Source organism: Diceros bicornis (assembly GCF_020826845.1).
Source record: "Diceros bicornis minor isolate mBicDic1 chromosome 3 unlocalized genomic scaffold, mDicBic1.mat.cur SUPER_3_unloc_1, whole genome shotgun sequence".
In the NCBI taxonomy this organism is placed as follows: Eukaryota; Metazoa; Chordata; class Mammalia; order Perissodactyla; family Rhinocerotidae; genus Diceros; species Diceros bicornis.
The window spans coordinates 2,387,553-2,405,510 of NW_026690897.1; the positions used below are offsets into that span (position 1 = coordinate 2,387,553).

The 17,958-nt window shown below is 47.0% G+C and overlaps 1 protein-coding gene across 1 annotated transcript; it reads left to right on the forward strand.

Annotated features, from left to right (window-relative positions):
* Positions 1-9,675: 9,675 nt before the first annotated feature.
* On the forward strand, positions 9,676-10,712 carry LOC131402005 (proline-rich protein HaeIII subfamily 1-like). The gene is made up of 2 exons (XM_058537013.1): positions 9,676-10,187; positions 10,388-10,712. Exons 1-2 carry the CDS (start codon positions 9,676-9,678, stop codon positions 10,710-10,712), a joined length of 837 nt encoding a protein of 278 aa, XP_058392996.1.
* Positions 10,713-17,958: the final 7,246 nt, after the last annotated feature.

Sequence of the window (17,958 nt, forward strand, 5' to 3'; positions counted from 1 at the left end):
AATATTTTCCATTTTGTGGGTAATACAGTCTCAGTCGCAACTCTATCTTTGTAGCACTAAAACCATGACAACACAGCATGGTTGTGCTCCAATAAAACTTTATTTAGAGACACTGAAATTTGAATTCCATATAATTGTCATGTGTCATGATATAATAATTGGAATTTTTGTCCAACCATTTAAAAATGTGAACACCATCCTGAGCTCTGGGGCTGTACAAAAGCAGGTACAAAGACTTGGCCCATGGGCCATAGTTTCCTGACAGCTGATGCAGTGGAATACTATGCAGCTATAAAAAAGAACAAGAAAGTTCCTAATGGGTGATATGGAAAGATCTCCAGGATATGTTGTTAATAGTAAAGTGCAAGATGATAAGTCTGTGTGATATGCTATTATTTATGTAAAAATGGGGGGCAGGCAATAGATATACATATTAGCTTAAATATGCAAACGCTATTTTCTAGGAGGGTAAACATGCACCAAAAAGAAAAAAGTGCAACACTGGTGGTTTCTGGGGAGAGGAAATGAGTAGGCAAAAGACAAGAAGAGAAAAAGAATTTCACCGCCAGCACCCTTCAGAGCTGTGAATTTTGGATCTGGGACCGGATCACATAATCAAAAAGTCAGAAAAAAATTAAATGGAAATAAAGATGAATAAGAGGTGAGGAAGTGAGGCTGCAGGATATTCTTTCCAGGAGCCTCGTGAAAGGAAGGAGCCAGTGTGGCTGGTGGAGGGGTTTAGCTTGAGGGAGGTGTATGGATGGATGGGAGGTGGGAGGCTGATGCATTTCCCTGAAAATTCTCAATAAAAATGTTGGTGAGAGAAGTAATAGCCCACAGAGAGGAGACCTGAGGAGACTGGGTCTTCAGCCCAGATGAAGGGATGATAGTCGAGCAGAAAGGAGGTTCCTCCTGCCTCCATAGAGGTCAGTCAAGTAGGGACAGGGGCCCTGAGGTGAATGCTTGGGTACTTGAGAACAGAGGGATGCAGGTGAGAACAGCTGACCATCAAAGATGGAGAACAGAGGAAGAAAATAGTGTAATCTGTGGCCCAGAGGTAGAAGAGGTCCATGATGGGACCTTCACCATCCAGACCATAATCTTTCTGGAACCTTGGCACAATGTCATCAATCTTGGAGGGTGTACCAAGCGGATCTTTTGAACAAACCAAGAGCCAGCAAGGAGCTGTGGGAGATGAGAAAGTCAAAGAAAGCCCTGGGAAAGATGTAACCGAAGGTGTCCCCGTAGGGTTCTCTCTCCTCGGGTGAGAAAGGCAGACGCCTGACCCGTGATGTTCACAAGGCAGGGACATTAAAAAGCCAGAAGAGACCCACAAATTCTATAGACCTCGGATCTGCCAGAGGAGATGAGCTCGAAAAAACAGGATTCCAGTGGGTAACCACAAGAAAGCCACACCAGGAAGAAAAGACAGCCGTAGAGGGTGAAACGGACTCCACCGGAAATTGCTGGACACAGAGGGGCAGTAAATACCCTGAGTGGTGGGAGTGCACAAGGCTGGGGCGCAGGCAACAGGCAAAACACTGTATGCATGTCACCAAGACGGACTTTCTAGAAGAGGAAGGAAAGAGAGGCTCAGAGAGGACCGTGTCCTCCTCAAGTTCACAGAGCAAGGATGAGACAGACCTGGGATTTGAACACAGTGTATTAGTTTGCTCGGGCTGCCATAACACAGAACCACAGACTGTGTGGCTTACGCAATAGGCATTTATTTTCTCCCTATTCTAGAGGCTAGAAGTCCAAGATCAAGGCGTCGCAGGGTTGGTTCCTTCTGAGGTGCCTCTCTTTGGCTTGCAGACAGCCGTCTTCTCCCCGTGTCCTCACATGGTCTTCCATCTGTGCGTGTCTGTGTCCTAATCTCCTCTTCTTATAAGGACACCAGTCACATTGGATCAGGACTCACCCTAATGACCTCATTTTAACTTAATTTTTTAAAGGCCCGTCTCCAAAGACAGTCACATTCTGAGGTGCTGGGGGTTAGGACTCCAATACATGAATTTTGCGGGGACATAATTCAGCCTATCACACACAGGTCCCTAGGACACCAGTGCCCGTGCCCTTAGCCATCACACACGCATTCTCAAAGTGTGTTCTGTGGACCATCAGAATCAGAATCACGGGGAGGGAGGCTAGCTTTAGACCAAATGAATCAATATCTCTGGGATCCAGACCCAAGAATCTGCATTTTAAACCAAGTCCCCAAGGATGTGGAGGGGACTCGAGTAGGACAGACATACCATCTACCCAACCCAGCCCACCTCTCCCGCAGGACCCCTGCCAGCCCCCAGGCTTCAGCCCCACCCATTCCACTAAGCACTTTGCCCCAGGATCAACACCATCAGATGCCTTCTTCGGGGCTGTGGATTGTCCCTAGAAGGAACCCCATAAGCATGGTGGACTGGCCCCCGGGAATTTCAAAGAAAGCTGGACCCACATCTGTTTTATCTGCCAGGGTCCCTAGCTGCTGTGTTTCAAAGCCAATTCTGATCTCAGTTCTTGTCTTAATCAGCTCAGGCGGCCACAACAAAATATCATAGACTGGGTGGTAAACAACGGACATCTATTTCTCACAGTTCTGGAGGCTAGAAGTCCAAGATCAAGGTGCCACATGGTCGGTTTCTCATGAGGGCTCTCTTCCTGGCTTGCAGACGGCTGCCTTCTCCCTGTGCCCTCACATACTATTTCCTTGGTGCATGCACGGAGAAAGATCTCTCTCTCTTCTTACAAGGCCACCAATCCTGTTGGATTAGGCCCCTACTCTGATGACCTCATTTAACCTTAATTATCTCCTAAAAGCTCCATCTCCAAATACAGTCACCTTGGGGGCTAGCGTTTCAACATATGAATTGGGGGGGGCCGCAATTCAGTCCACAGCAGTTCTTTTCCAGCCAAACTTTCTGCTCCTAACTTCAAGCCATCCCATCCCCTCTAGGACCTGCCCACTCTGGGTGAGACTTCGCTTCCTGCTTTCACAAATATGCCATCAAACACGCCTTCCCCGACCCACACTTGGAGTGTGATTTCATTTATCCATGTAGCCAACGATCCACTAGAACACATCTCCAATGGATACAGACACAGGGGACCCAGAAGGATACAGCCAGTCTGTATTGAAAGAGGAGAAGGCACGGATGATGAAGCCAGAGAGGGAAGGAAGGAAGCCTCTGACCTCGTTCCGTGAGGAAAAAGCAGGCATCCATGGGCAAAAGGGGGGAAAAAGTGTGCTTGGGGCACAGGAAGCACATGCAAAAATGCAGAGGCATGAAGAAGAGGGAACCCTAAGGAATTGCAGCCATGAGCTTGGAGAAGTGCGACTGCACATAGCTGTGGCCAGGCTCAGATGCCAGGGGAAGGGAGTTAGCTGGCATCTGCAGAAGGACCAAAGCAGGAAGTAGAAAAACCCATTGGGCAGCAGAGTGGAGACGATACTGAATGGGGCATGCTGGAACCATCCCTATATATGGCATGGCCTGGAAGCTGATTGAGGAGATGGGTACAAGAAAAGGACCAAGGCCGTCGGGACAGTAGGGAATTAGCATTATCGGGACTTGGTCCCCAGGAAGGTGGAGGAGAGGAGGGAGCAGTGAGGGGCAGTTGTTAGCGAAAGTGGAGAGACTGAGATAGGACCAGTTTGGGGTGGCACAGAGAACTGGCTCAGTTTGGGGCATGTTGAGTCTGTGAGGACTTTGAGATTCTCCCGGATGTGGGTCCAGTGGGCTTTGGGAAGATGTGGGTCTGGAGCTTGGGAAGAGGGGTGGATGCTGGTGGAAGTGTGACAACAGGTGATACAGCTGGAGAAGTCAGGGCAACCGAGAGGAGAAATGGATGGAAAGGGGGAGGTTCTGGTGAACCCAACATTTAAGGATGGGGAACTAGAGAGAGGACCAAAAACCCACAGCCACCCTGACACCCACACCTTCTATAAGCCTGTCTGAAAGCTCTGGAACCTCTAGGTTAATTTCTCCAGTTGAGTCCATAGTTTTGTAATCCTCAGGACATTGCACATCAAATCACAGGATCATAAGGGGCTTCCGTGCCATCTATGGAGTCCCACCTCCTCATGTACACACACAGAGACGCAGAGTGCCACAGAAGACACAGTAAAAACAAAAACCAAGAGGACACTTGCAAGACGGAAAGACACTTTGTAAAAAGAAAAAAGTAGCATGTGACTTTGATACAATGCAACTGGATGTAATCGGGGAAGGAACATCTCAGAACTCATCCCTTTTCTGATCTTCTGCAGGGAAACAGGATACATCTTTGAAAACAGACTGGCGACAAGAAATCATAGAAAAGCTGTCACAAAACAACTGTAGCCCTACTCTCTTTATCCTTTTGGGTACAACCATTGTTTCTGCACTGTTGACAAATGCAGTTTTTGGAAAGTACCTGTGTTTTCCACCTTTCCACAAAGGCACAGGAGAGAAGCAAGAGTCTCCTGGTAGCAGGCTGCTATTCCTGAACACACAGCAGAGGCTTCTACGTAAACCGTGATGTGACACCATCACCTTGATGGATTGGAAGAAAACCCCAGATTGGAAATCAAATTTTAATCCCCCCAAGTCTGCCTTGACCTCCAACAGGAACTCATATCCAGTCTGCACTGGGCAGTCTGCACTGGGCAGACTGGATACAGAACAGCAAATCTTGCTCTGCTGGGAGCAAAATACGCTTCTAAAGTCCCGAAGGCCAGAGGGCAACCCCTGGCCCCTAGGGTCAGCAAAACACGAGAGACCCCTCCTTGAAACACGAGCCAGGGGTTTGGTGCCATCTCATGAACTTTCCAAGAGGTATCCAAGGACTTGAGCACAGATGAAAATAGGACAAACAGGGCGAATGCACTCCAAAGGATTCTACGCGGGCACTGACAAACCCAAATTCACAACTTTTAAACCACAGTGATAGGAAACTACGGGCAGCTGATTCTCATTGTTTGCAGCAGTTATGTTCTATAAAGTCTCCTCAAACACTGAATTAGCAAATACTGCACCACTGTCCCCAGCGGGAATACAGGGTTAGGTTCCTGCAACGCTCTGGCCACAATACTTTCATCACTTGATCAATACATAAGCCTGTCTTATGTGTGTTTCTGTTTTAGGATACCTTACGTCACACATTGTTGATTCATTAACTTGGAGGTCACGATCAGCAGCACTAAGCACTAGCTCGTGGCTGAGCGAAGCTTATCTAACACACTTATTTTCTCCATAAGGCACCTACCTTACAGTCTTCTTGGCATTATTCTTGTACTAACACCAGATGGGCACTTCAGCAATGGGCAGAGGCCATTTTAAACAGCAGAAAACATGGCACTCAATATATCGCGAAAAAGGACACTTGTTTTCATCCTTGAGGATTGTGGAATTCACAAGACACGAGCCTTCACAAGACGGCAAAGCACGGCTGTGTCTGACCTCAGCTGGGAACGTGCTGGTGGGCGATTCGAGTTCTTTGCTGCTCTGCGCATGTCCAGGAAAGACCACAAAAGTGCTTGGAGTGTTGATTTTGGAGTCACAAATAAATTTTAGCGACTAGGCGAGTTCGCAAATATGGAATCCGTGAATAATGAGGATCGTATGAGTGCTTAAATTAAACACTTCAATTTTAAGAATATTAATCCAATTATAAGATATTTTTTAAAGTCTAGAGGGAAAACTAGGAATGGAGAACAGATCGGTGTTGCCAGGGATTAGGGGTGGGGATGGTCTAATAATTAAGGGGCGTCCAGAGAGAGCTTGGGCAGTGATGGGACTGTTCTGTGTTCTAATTGTGGGGATGGCCACACGACTCTATGCATGGGTTAAAATACATAAAACTGTGCACCAAAAAATTCAATTTCACTGTATGGTTTAAAAAATAAATTTTTTTTTAAAAGACAAACTGATAGCACAGTCACCTCGCAGGATAGAAATGAAATGGTTTTAGGGATAAATTGTTGCAGGAGAACTTTTGTTTTTCCCTCTCTATATTTTTGTAAATTTTTTTTGCAATGAAAATGCATTACTCGTTATTTTAACTTAACAAAACATAAAGACCGATCACAAAACATAAACCGAGCCATCTCTGACGTATTCTTAATAGCAATTAACACAAGGGGATCTTGAGAGAAAATTTCCTAGCAGACACCACTTTCTTTTGGGTTCTAGACAGGACCAACGGCAAGGAATCCTCATTCAACGTCAAGATGTCAATTTAAATAACTAAATCCTAAGATCACACACACAGTTTATGAGGGAACATCACTGTTATTTTCTCACCATCGGAACCCATATATTCAGCACAGCAAATAGTAGAAATTTCTTTAATACGGCTTTCTCTGCAAAGGGGAAAATGCAACATCCCTGGGCATTTCATTTAACTTGATTCATGCATGTTGTACCAGGGACCACGCAAGCTATCAGGTATGTCATCATGATCCTCAAGGAGTTTGCTCTAAATCAGGAGTGGGCCAACTTTCTCTGGAAAGGGCCAAAGTATAAATATTTGGGGGCCGAGCGATCGCAACTATTTAACTCCAATGTTAGAGCAGAAAAGCAGCCACGGATGATGCATGAAGGAAAGAGTGTGGCTGCGTGCCAATATAACTTTATTTACAAAAATAGGCATGGGTGGGCAGGGTTTGGCCCGCTGGCTGTGGTTTGCTGGCCCCTGTTCTAGATGAAGGCGGTTGACTATGTGTAAATAAAAAAGTGGGCTGAGAGAGGGTCAGAGTAGGGATTGGTCCTCTAGGAAAGACAGAGCTAACATCTTAGCCCAGGAAGGGAACAGAGGAAGGGAAGAGAGAGGACCAGGAGGAAGCCAGGCATGGTGAAAAATTGCCAGGAGACTGCGCCTTCCAGTGGGAGGAAGTGGGCAGTGGCAAACTCAAAGAGGTCAACTAGGGTGAGGCTGCAGAGACGCAGCTGGGAGGTGAGGGATTACCTTCATTAGAGCCATTGGTGAAGTGATGGAGACACAAGCCAGTTGCCATGGGCAGAGCAGTGAGTGAAAGGTGAGAGATCGAGGGTGGTGAGGACCTGCCAGGGGGAGGCTTGGCAGGAGAAGGCTGGAGGGGAGTGGTGGGTAATGGGGTTTGGGAGAGTACTGAGTGTTTATAGGCTGAAAAGAGAAAGGCTTCTGGGTGCATGGACATCCCCAAACAGAGAGGAGGGAGCAGAGACCCAGCTGGGTAGGAGTTCTAGACAGGGAAAAATTTATCTCCCCGAATGCAGTGGTTCTCAACTGGGGACCGCTAGCAATGTCTGGAGACACTGTTGGTTGTCATGACTTGGAGAGGGGAGGGGCCACTGGCATCTTAGTGGGTAGAGACCAGGGATGCTACTCAACATCCTCCAATGCACAGGATAGCCCCCCACAACCAAGAAGTATCCAACCCCAAATGCCAGGAGCACCGAGCCTGAGAGGTTCTGCTCTAAACCAAATTAAGAATGGAAGTCAACAGCAACTAGAAGGATGTGCAACTATGACATACAACTATCTACTGGGGCTTTGGGGGGAAAAAAAAGGAGGAGGACTGGCAATAGATGTTAGCTCAGAGCCAGTCTTCCTCAGCAAAAAGAGGAGGATTAGCATGGATGTTAGCTCAGGGCTGATCTTCCTCACCAAAAAATAAATAAATAAATAAAACTGTTAAAAAAAAAAAAAAGAATGGAAGTCAACGATGGAGTTGGGTGAGGTGGAGACCCCAGGGGGCTCAACCCCATGACCTCCATAAGTCAGTGGGGCAGGGATGAACGGCAAGTCTCCAGGAGAGAAGCAGAGGTTAGGAGTAACCCCAGGGAGGTGACTGAACAGGCAGAAGTTCTGCTCCAAGGGTCCCAGGACACACAAGAGAACACACAAGAGAAACATCTCATGCCATCCTCCAGAAATGAGGGGGATCTGAGAAGCGGGGGGGCTCTGGAAGCGAGCATCTCATACCTCAATTATTCAACTCACTGGACCCCCCCTAAAACTCTGTGGGTTTTCATTTTAATGAATCCCACACTGCCTTCACTCTCTGGCTTTGCAATCCCCCCACCCCACGCCCAAGTAATCTCAGGCCAGAGCCAGCCAATCCAAGGAGAAATGGCGGGGAAACCCATTGCCCTCTTCAGCAAAGCAACAGAGACGCCACAGGAGAATGAACCAGGGTGGAACATCCCATACAACATCTCCAAGAAATAGTCCTTCATTCCTGAAAAATCACATTGATCTCCCTCCACCGCCCAGCCCTGCCAAAATGTCGTGTCAGTTGATGTAAGAGATTAATGATCTGTAAACTTTCTCGCCCCTCTCCAAATCTCTGAGGGGCCTCACATCTCATGTATTTGATAGGATTTTGTTAACTATTACCGCAGGGTAGGGATGGGGAGGCTGGGACCCCAATGAACAACCTTTTATTGAGAAGCCAGTGCTCTGCAGCCAGACAAGCTGGGGCTCTAATTCCAGCTCTGTAACCAGGTCAAGTTGCTCGCCTACAAAAAGGGACGGCAGACTCTACCTCATAGGGTCATGGTGAGAATTAACTGAGATTATATATGCAAAGCATATGGCACAGCTCCCACTGAGTGTTTCCTTTTATTCTTGTTAGTTAGGTATTATCTGGAGAATAAAGGAGCAGTGGCTTGGAGGACTGGTGAGGACATGAAGGAAAAGAGTTGAATCAAGAAGAAATATTTACCAGATGCCTACTGTGTGCCAGGCACCGTTCTAGGCTCTAGAAATGTCGCAGTGAATGAAATACACATAAGCCTCTGCCCTTGTGGGAACTGTAAATGTGTAACCAAGTGGTAAATCCATCTGTTCACTCCTGGAAGCCCAGGCGTAAATCCACAATTAATTACCAAAGCCACAAGGAAAAGAGGAACAGGGAACCGCACGTACACAAATGCATACACACAAACAACCACAAAGCCTGGCGTAGGTCTGACAACTTGTCTTGGATTTTCTTAACAAGAACCTAAACCAATTGCCATCCTTCCTTCATTGAGCGCTCACTGTACACCAGGCATACGGGGGCATCAAGACATTGCGTAATTGGCAGAGGCGCTCAGCAAACCTGGTTTTCAACTCCTGAGCCTGTGTATGCTTTCTCCCACACCTCACTCACCATCAGGGAACTCAAGGAGTCTCTTCCTTTCCTCCCCAACCCCTTCCTCATCATGACTGATTTCCTTTTATGCAGAAATCTGAAGTAACCCAACAGATATTTTTAAAGCACAGCCTCAGACACCACGGTGGGAATCTCCAGCCGTCTTCTCTTGAACGATTCTTCAGTCCTTGTCCCACAACCAGAAAGGCCTGCTGTCAAGCCGCAGAAGCATGCTGGGGTTGGGGTTGGCCTCTGTCTGCTGCCACACAGGGACACGCAGGAGGGAGGCCCTCGGGGTTAGGGCGCATGAGAGGCTCATCCAAGGTTAGAGACCTCCCAAGTCTGACGGCAAAAGACCGCTTCATGACGGGCGGAGCTGGCAAGGGGAGGTTAGCAGGGAGCCCCGGCAGCAGTCCAGAGCCTTGGGTGGGCACCACACGGAGAGGTTCCAGTCCTCCCTCTGGCACTGACTTGGGGCAGTAAGTTATGCGTCCTCTCTGAGCCTCAGTTTACTCCTTTATGAAATGGGCGAACAACAGCGTCAGCCTTTAGGGGCCACTCTGAGGGTCCAGAGAGATAGGATGGCGCAGCCCGTGGCATTCGGTGACACCCACTATAATAATCATGATAAAAACGTCCACTCCTTCTGCTACTATAACTGTGCTGTTCCCAAGGCGCCGGAGTTTGCCTCCGGACATCTGGAAACAGAATCCCAAAGTGTAAACATGCACCTGAAGTCCAGGGTAGCCACGGGCCTCGATCCCAGGAAGGGGATGGAGGGATTCTACAGTTCCCCGCCCCGGGCAGCGTCACCTAGCAGCAGCGACCCCAAGGGACCCCCCGGTCTGTCACCCTCGACTCCGGCTCCTTACCGTGTGCGCCCCGCGCATTTGGCTGTCCGTGGCCGCCCGGACCCAGGGACCCCACTTCTCGGAGGCGACCCAGAGAGGACGTGTGTCCCCTCTCCGGAGCGACCTGGGGTCGGAGAGAGCCAGGCACGGGTCCGAGGCGCGCTCCGGAGAGGCGCCCGCGGCAGAGCAGGCACTGGCGCAAGGTTGCTCCAGCCCGGGGCCGGCACGCGGGGCGCGGAGCCGTGAGCCCAGGCGGGCAAAGACCAAGGTCAGCGGCTTCCCGCCCCCAGCGGGACCTGAGTGACCGCCCCGGCCACCCGCCTCCCCACCCGGGAGGGCTCTTGGTCCACAGCTGGGGCTCCATTTTGGCGAGGGATCGCCTCCCCACCGCGCGACTCCCCGCCCACTCCCGGACCCCAGACTCACCCTCTCCGGGGTGCAGGTGGCCCGCGGCGCCCAACAGCAGCGCGGCCACGGCCACCAGCAGCGGCGCGGCGCCGCCCCCCGCCGGCCCCCGGCGCCCATGGCTGGGGTCCCGACGGATCAGAGCGCGCGGCGCCGGCCCGCGAGGGTCGTGCTCCGAGGTGGCCGCCCGAGGGGCGCTGGGGGCGCGTCCTTTTCTTCCACGCCCGCGGCCCTCGGGTCGCAGCCCCCGCCCGGGAGGCTCCTTGAATCAGCCGCCGGAGGGGCGCGCGGCCTCGGCCGCTACAAATCCGGCGGCGCGGCTCGGCGGAGGCGGCCCCGACCCCGGGCTACTGATGCCGTAGAACCAACTGCTTCCTGCTGCCTGGAAGTGGGTTTTAGTGAGGCTGGCTGTGCGGTTCACCCTAATGAAGAACTTTCTAACAGTGAGATCCAAACAAAAACGGAATGGGCTGCCTTATTGGCAGCATTTTCCAAAGTCAGTCCATGATGTAAGGAAGTAAGATAAGTTAGTTCTGTGATTATAGAATTCAGAGTTCGAGAGGGAAAACAAGCATTGTTCACATAGTTTCAGAATAGTCTAATCAGAAATGTAATAGAGACACATGCATGATGCTTTGGGTACCCAGAGAATCAAACTCTGCCTGGGGTGGGGACAGGGAAGCCTTCATAGAGGAGGAGGCACTGGAACTGAGTTTTGAAGATCAAGTAGGAATTTTCCAGGCAGCTAGGGGAGGGAAAGTTGTTCCAAGCAGAAGAAATAGATCACATGAGCTGTATGGATTGGTGGTTAGGAGAGTGTACCCAGGAGCTTGGATCCCAGCTCAAATACTTTGTAGCAACATGACCTTGAGCAGCTACTCAACCTCAGTTTTTTCATCCATAAAATGGATGGTGATAATTTGGGTCACAGGCATTGTTGTAAAGATTATATCAAAGCATGAATGTTAAGAGCTTAGTACCTGCCACACAGCAAGTGCTCAATAAATTGTAAATACTACTAATTCTCTGGAAGGGGAAAGCATTAAAGAGTTCTGGCTGGATGATCTGCACTTAGCACAGTGCCAGGCACATAGGACATTCTTGTCAATGTCGACTCCTGTTATTATTATTCAACATCATGACCCCTTCCATGGTCAAGCCTGACCTTGTCCAGTTCATCCTCATGAGTGCTGCTCTGTGATGCCCTTGTCCTTACTGGGTAGAAACCCACCTGCTCCTTCTCTGGCTTCTGAGATCCCTTAGCAGAGTCTTTAAAAATCCACTCATTCCCAACCCCACTGGCTTACAACAGGGTTTTTCCACCTTGGCATTATTTGTGGACAGATAACTCTCTGTTGTGGGGAGCTGTCCTGTGCACTGTATGAAGTTTAGCAGCACCCCTGGCCTCAACCTACTTGATGCCAGCAGCACTTCCCTCCCACCATCTAGTCAGGAAAACCAAAAATGGCTCCACACATGGCCAAATGTCCCCAGGAAGTAGAATGAGCCTGCTCACACCTTTCAGTCAACTTACAGCCAATCAATCCCCCCAGTCGCCAGTACCCCAGCTGGTAAAGAGCTTCTACTGCAGACTCCTGTCCAGGGCTATTTAAGTGTCCAAATGAACCTGGTCTTGCTCTGTGCACTCACACGTCCTCACCCTGAAAGGAGCTGACACCGACTGAGTGCTGACTGTGTAGCAGTCATCTGGCTGTTTTATGTGCTTAATGCTTTAATCCTCCAGTCCTGGAGATGGATGGTGGAGATGGTTGCACAACAATGCGAATACACTTAATGCCATGGACAGTGCACTCAGAAGTGGTTAAAATGGTAAATTGTGTTATGTATGTTTTATCACAATAAAAGAAAACAGTGCCTGTATGTATTGTTATTTATATGTGGTGTTTTTTTTTTTTTGGATAAGATAGAGGTTGAGAGAAGCATAGAGACTTGTCCAGTATCACCCAGCAAGGAAGTAATAGAGCCAAGATTTGAACAAATAGGGATTTGATTTCAAAGTCCCTATTTTTATCTTGGCATTCTACACCCCGCCTCCAAAAAAAAAAAAACACTGTAATATATATTTCAGGAGTTTTTACACACTCACACGCACACACTCTGTCCTGTGAGTCCTCAAACTCACCTTTCCTTCCAAGGTGCCCAGAGGGTCCCACTGTTCTTGATGCATCTTTTAAAAAATGCAAAGCCCTGGATATTTGGAATCTCTAACCAGCAGTTCCTCAGAGGCTAGCAATTCTGGTTGTGGTCCCCTAGTGTCATGAGCTTTTGTCAAACTCTTTCCCCCCCAAGACCTCTTTTGGAAAATATGTTTCCACCCACCCAACCTCCCCAACCCCTGCCCTGCCAGTCACACAGCCAGAGCTGGCAGAGTTAGCCATGACTCACTTGAATCCGGGCTGGCTTATCACACTGTGACTCCTAAATCAATACTTCTCATTTGGGTTGAAGAGAAGCCCCTTCAGCAACTTTCCAAGTGTGGTTTTACCTCTTTCTTTCCCCATTTTCATTAAGGATGCCAAAATTTGGGTCTGAGGACCCCTTTGTTGACACTGAGTGACCAGGGTGAAGACACCAGCATTATTTCCCTTCTTGTTGCCAGTAAAACTCTCACATCTCTCCAGGATGGCCAGGCATGAAATGGACCCTTGATCATCTTAATAATCAAATGACATTTTGCAGGACACTGTCATTTATATTATTTATTTAAGCCTCACAATCCATTAGCACAGCTTAAGAATCCACAGCAGAGCTCACTCAATAAACAGTTGTTGAATGAAGATATTCTGCAAGGAAAACACTATTTTGGTTGGAACTAATTTTAATGACAAATTGGCTGAGAGAGTAGATGTGACTTACCTAAAGTCACACAGCTACTAAGAGGGCAGACTAGGATTTGAATTCCTATTTGTCTGATTCCAAATCATAAGTTCTCTCAACACGGGATGTTGCTTCTTTCCTGGAGTTAATGCTCAGCTCTTCTGCCCAGGAGGCCAGAACTGAGAACTCCCCTAGGGGATCACAGTTGTGGATGGCCAGTCCTCAGAAGGTGAGCTGAAGGTGCCCCCAACCCATGATATAAAGTTTGTTCTGGTACCAGCCTCATGACCAAGGTCACGTGCCCATGCCTGGCTGCTTCCAACAGCTTTTATGAAAGGTCAGCATGGGTTGACCTTCAAGATGGATTGAACATCAACATAGATGACTTCCTGCTGTCTAGAGGCCTGGCCTTCTTGGGTTCACAGCGATGAAGACAGACAGGGAAAGAACAAGCACAACTCAGACTCAACTCAGCACGTTTGTGGGAAACAACATGAGCAGTTCTTTGGATTCATCCTGCCATGAATGTCTAGTCTCTCAATCATGCCTAGACGCCCAAGATCTCCGCAAGGCTGGGTTCCAAGGTGTTTCCCCCACTTACCATGGTCTGTGTGTGGAGTGAGGGACCTTTCTCAACACCCCATGAGCATGTCAACCCCCTCATTCCAAGACAGTCTCAGATAAAACCTCCCTGGATTCCAGCATCCTGGGCTTAACCAGTGCTGCCTCTGTCTGTGCAGAGATAGTTGTCATCGCCTGGGTATGGAAGCTCCAGGGAGAGCTGTTGCATCAGAAACCCCTCTGGGTCTACCTTTCTGCTGGAGAGAAAATTGGTTGCAATGGGAGCCTAGAGCCCTTTATGTTTGGATTGTCGCTGGAGGATCACGGAATAACATTTACTCATCTCACAACCACAGAAGGATGAGCAGCACTGATGTGGATAATTGAATGCGACAAACATCCAAGTCTTTTCGTTTAGATCCAATTAGGAAGAGGAGATGAGGGAATCCATTATTGCAAATGGACCCATGCTCAAAAACAAAACCAATTCTGATGTCCAGGAGACCTCTTCTGAGTTAAATAATGAGACAGTGATGGTGGTGGAACAGCTAGGAGGCAGCTTCACTGGCTTGAGACATTTCTTCCTCTTCCATTCTTGAGGAGCCTGCAAGTCTCAGGAGATGCAATGGTCAAGAGATAGATGACTCTAGTGCCCATGAACTTATTATGTGTCTACAACCAGAGCCAAAGGAAAGGGCAGAGACCAGAGAGCCAGGCTATCCTCAACAAAGTTGCCCTCTGCAGAAAGTCACAGGCAAGGCCAAAGCAGAGTGATTTACCCAGAGCTCTGCTCAAACCAAAGCTGAGTCAGACAGGTGGCAACAAGGTGTAACCAAGACAGAAGCAGGAACAAGTGACATATGCTAAGGACTTTATTTATAGTAGTAACTATTAGCAAATTCCTTGTACCATGCCACCACTCTCTACTCCCAAGTGCATGGCAGATGTTAGTCATTGATCTCATTGTTTTCTACCTCTGACCTTAGATGGAGCTTCCCAACCTAGCACACCATACAGCCAGAGCTTACAAATTGGATTTGACATTCATAATGAAATCTTCTTTCCAAGCAGATTCTAGACCAGGACTCAAAGCAGTTGAGATAGTCTGCATGGAGATAAAGAGCTTGTACCAGAAAGTTATTCCACACACTGCTTCCTTTGTTGAGAAAGTCTTGTTCTGGAAGAAATGTCAGTTGAACTAAAGGTTAGTGATGCTGTTGATTGACAGTCCATCCCAAAGTCATTTCCCCCTCAAGGGCCAATAAGAGCTCATGGACCACACTTTGCATAGCACTGCCATAGACCATGAGATCCTGGACAGGAAGTATCCTGCTATTATTCATTTCTGTGTAACTGCTACCCAAGGTACATGGACACTTCAATGTTTGTTGAACAGACAGGGATGGAACAGACAGGAGTTTGGAAAGAGAAATCAGGATATGGAGAATTGGGCAGGGGATCTTGGATCCTCAACACCTAGCATGCTGACTTGCATCAAAGATGGATGGATGGGTGGATGGGCAGGTGGGTGGATGGAAGGGTGTAGGAATGGAAAGAACAAGCCATGATTCAAGTTATTTGTGGCTGAGTCATGTTGTTCTAAGGAACAGATGAAGAAAAATAAAGATGAAAAAGAAATTGTTAGTAGTCTTGGTGTGTGCCTCAAATATTTGTCCTTGCATACCACCTTCATAATTTTGCCATTTCCATGTTCCATCCACACTAACGTTTTCTCAATACAGGTATCTCCTGCTTAATGTCAGTTGTCCATTCCTGAAAAGCAGATGCACACAAAACTGTCTATTGGAACCCTATATTCCATTATTTAAATGGGAAAAGTTGTATTTTACATCAACCCCAAACTCTCAACCAATCTCCTGAAATATAGCTAAAACCAGTGAAACGCTTACGTATCAGTAACAAGCTATCATGCTGGGATATGACATACTTAAAACATTGCTTCCTGTTGACTGAGAAATGAACAGAGCTATTAACAGTGTGAAGTCATATTTCTTTTCCATTGCTTCCTTTTCCAAGATTTTCTTCACTCTCTCAACTTTTGGGGGAATCATTGTACAACACTAACCTTTGCTTTTGTCAAAATGTAGACGGTCCTTGAGGAAACAAGTTCATGACAAGCACATAACAGCAGAGAATGACTCACATTGAGTGTGATGTTGTCATAACCTCTCGGCACCAGTAATACCTGAGACGCACACTCTCCTTTGTTACCACTTGGGACACTTTTTCTATACACTGTTTTGTTTAAAGTCTTGTACTTAGCTTGGTGTCAATGTCAACTTTTCCTCTGTAACTATGGGCCAGAAAACATTATATTGAGAGACAGACACATTTTATGAAGTTTGGGCATTAACAAGACGTTTTTGCATTCTACTAGGAAAAGTTTAAACAGGGAGATAGTCTGTGGAATATACCTGTGTTTTTCTTTAATCACTCACTTTTAGTTGTTTTTTTAGAATTTACTTAATGTCCTCTTTTATGCTGACAAGTCATCACCATTAGCCTTTGGAAAAGATAAGCGTAAAATGATGGAAATGGCTGAAAAAAATAACACCAAGTCTTTTCTCAGGGTTTCTAACTTTTTACATGAAAATTTTTAAACCTACAGAAAAGTGGAAGGAACAACCATGTACCCTTAACTAATTGTTACTCTTTTGCCACATGGCTTTCTCGCTTTACATACATATAAACACACAACCACACTCACTTTCACATAACATCAAATTCACAAATTCATGTGACGCGAAATACACCTAACATAAAATTAACCATTTTAAAGTGTATAATTCCATGGTATTTAGTATATTCACAAGGTTGTGCAATCATAACCTTTATCTAGTTCCCAAAATTTTCCATCACCCCAAAGAAGACTCTATATTTATTAAGTAGCTAACTCCCATTATCAATCCCCCGGCATCTGGCAGCCACCTATCTGCCGTCTGTACCCACAGATTTACCTATGGTGGATATTTCATATAAATAGAATCATACAGTATGTGACCTCTTTTGTCTGAATTCTTTTACTTATTATAATGTTTTAGAGGTTCATCCATGTTGTAGCATTGTTGTAGGCTGAGTTATATCTCTTCAAAATTCATATGTTGAAATTTTAACCCCACAGGAGCAGAGAACCCAGCTGTATTTACAGATAGAGTCATTAAAGAGGTAATTATGTGAAAATGAGGTCATTTGGATGGGATCTAATCCAATATGACTCATGACCTTATATGAAGAGAGCAGGGATAATGTAAGCAAAATGGTGGAATGGGAAGCCCCAGACTTCTTTCCCCAACATGGACATACTGATTTAACAATATATAGATTATTTCCCTTTGTGAAATCCAGAGACCAGTTGAACGGCTCCTGCACCTCAACTGAGCATGAGATCAGGCTGCATTGAAGCCAGTAGGAAAATACACGACACCATCTCACCATAATTCCTCCCCCATCATAGCACCACACAATCCAGGAGGAAACCCCCAGCTCCCAGATTCTCCCTGAGAAAGGAAGGAAAGCGCTGTACCACACATCCCATATTCTAGCATTTTGAGGGGCTGCCTGAAGGACTGGTTTCTGTCTTGCCTGAGTCTGAGCACTGATGGGAAAGTGGCCCAGGTTGGGAGCCACTGAGAACAAAGGTGATGGTTTAGACTAGTGTGCACTCCCTGGCCATAGACCTTTCCCCATGTCAGCACAAGGCAAGTGAGCTAAAAACCCCCAGTCCTGGCTTCTCCTTGAGGAGGGAAAGAATTGGAGAATTTGTCCAACATTCCAGCCTTTCAGGGGGTTACCCAATGAACTGACATCTATATAAGAGATTCTTCTCTGAGAATCAACCAGTCCCAAAAAGAAAGAAAAAGCTACCACTACAGAATCCCCAAGGAAACAGCCCAGCAAGGTCACCCTAAATAGAAAACCAAGTAAACAGGCTAACACACGTGCATAGAGCTTCCCATCAACTCTTTTACCCAATTAACCAAAAACATGTCATACAAGGGACAGAGACCGAAACAGTAGTTCTGAAAATAAAGGCACTTTGGAGGAAACAGACTTTGAGGGAAGAAGAAATTAAAAAGAAATTCTTAGTAATATTAGAAATATAACTGAATAGAACTCAGAGACATAACTACAAAGATAATAACCATGAAACAAAGGATTTTATCTTTACTTTAAATAACAAAAATTCTT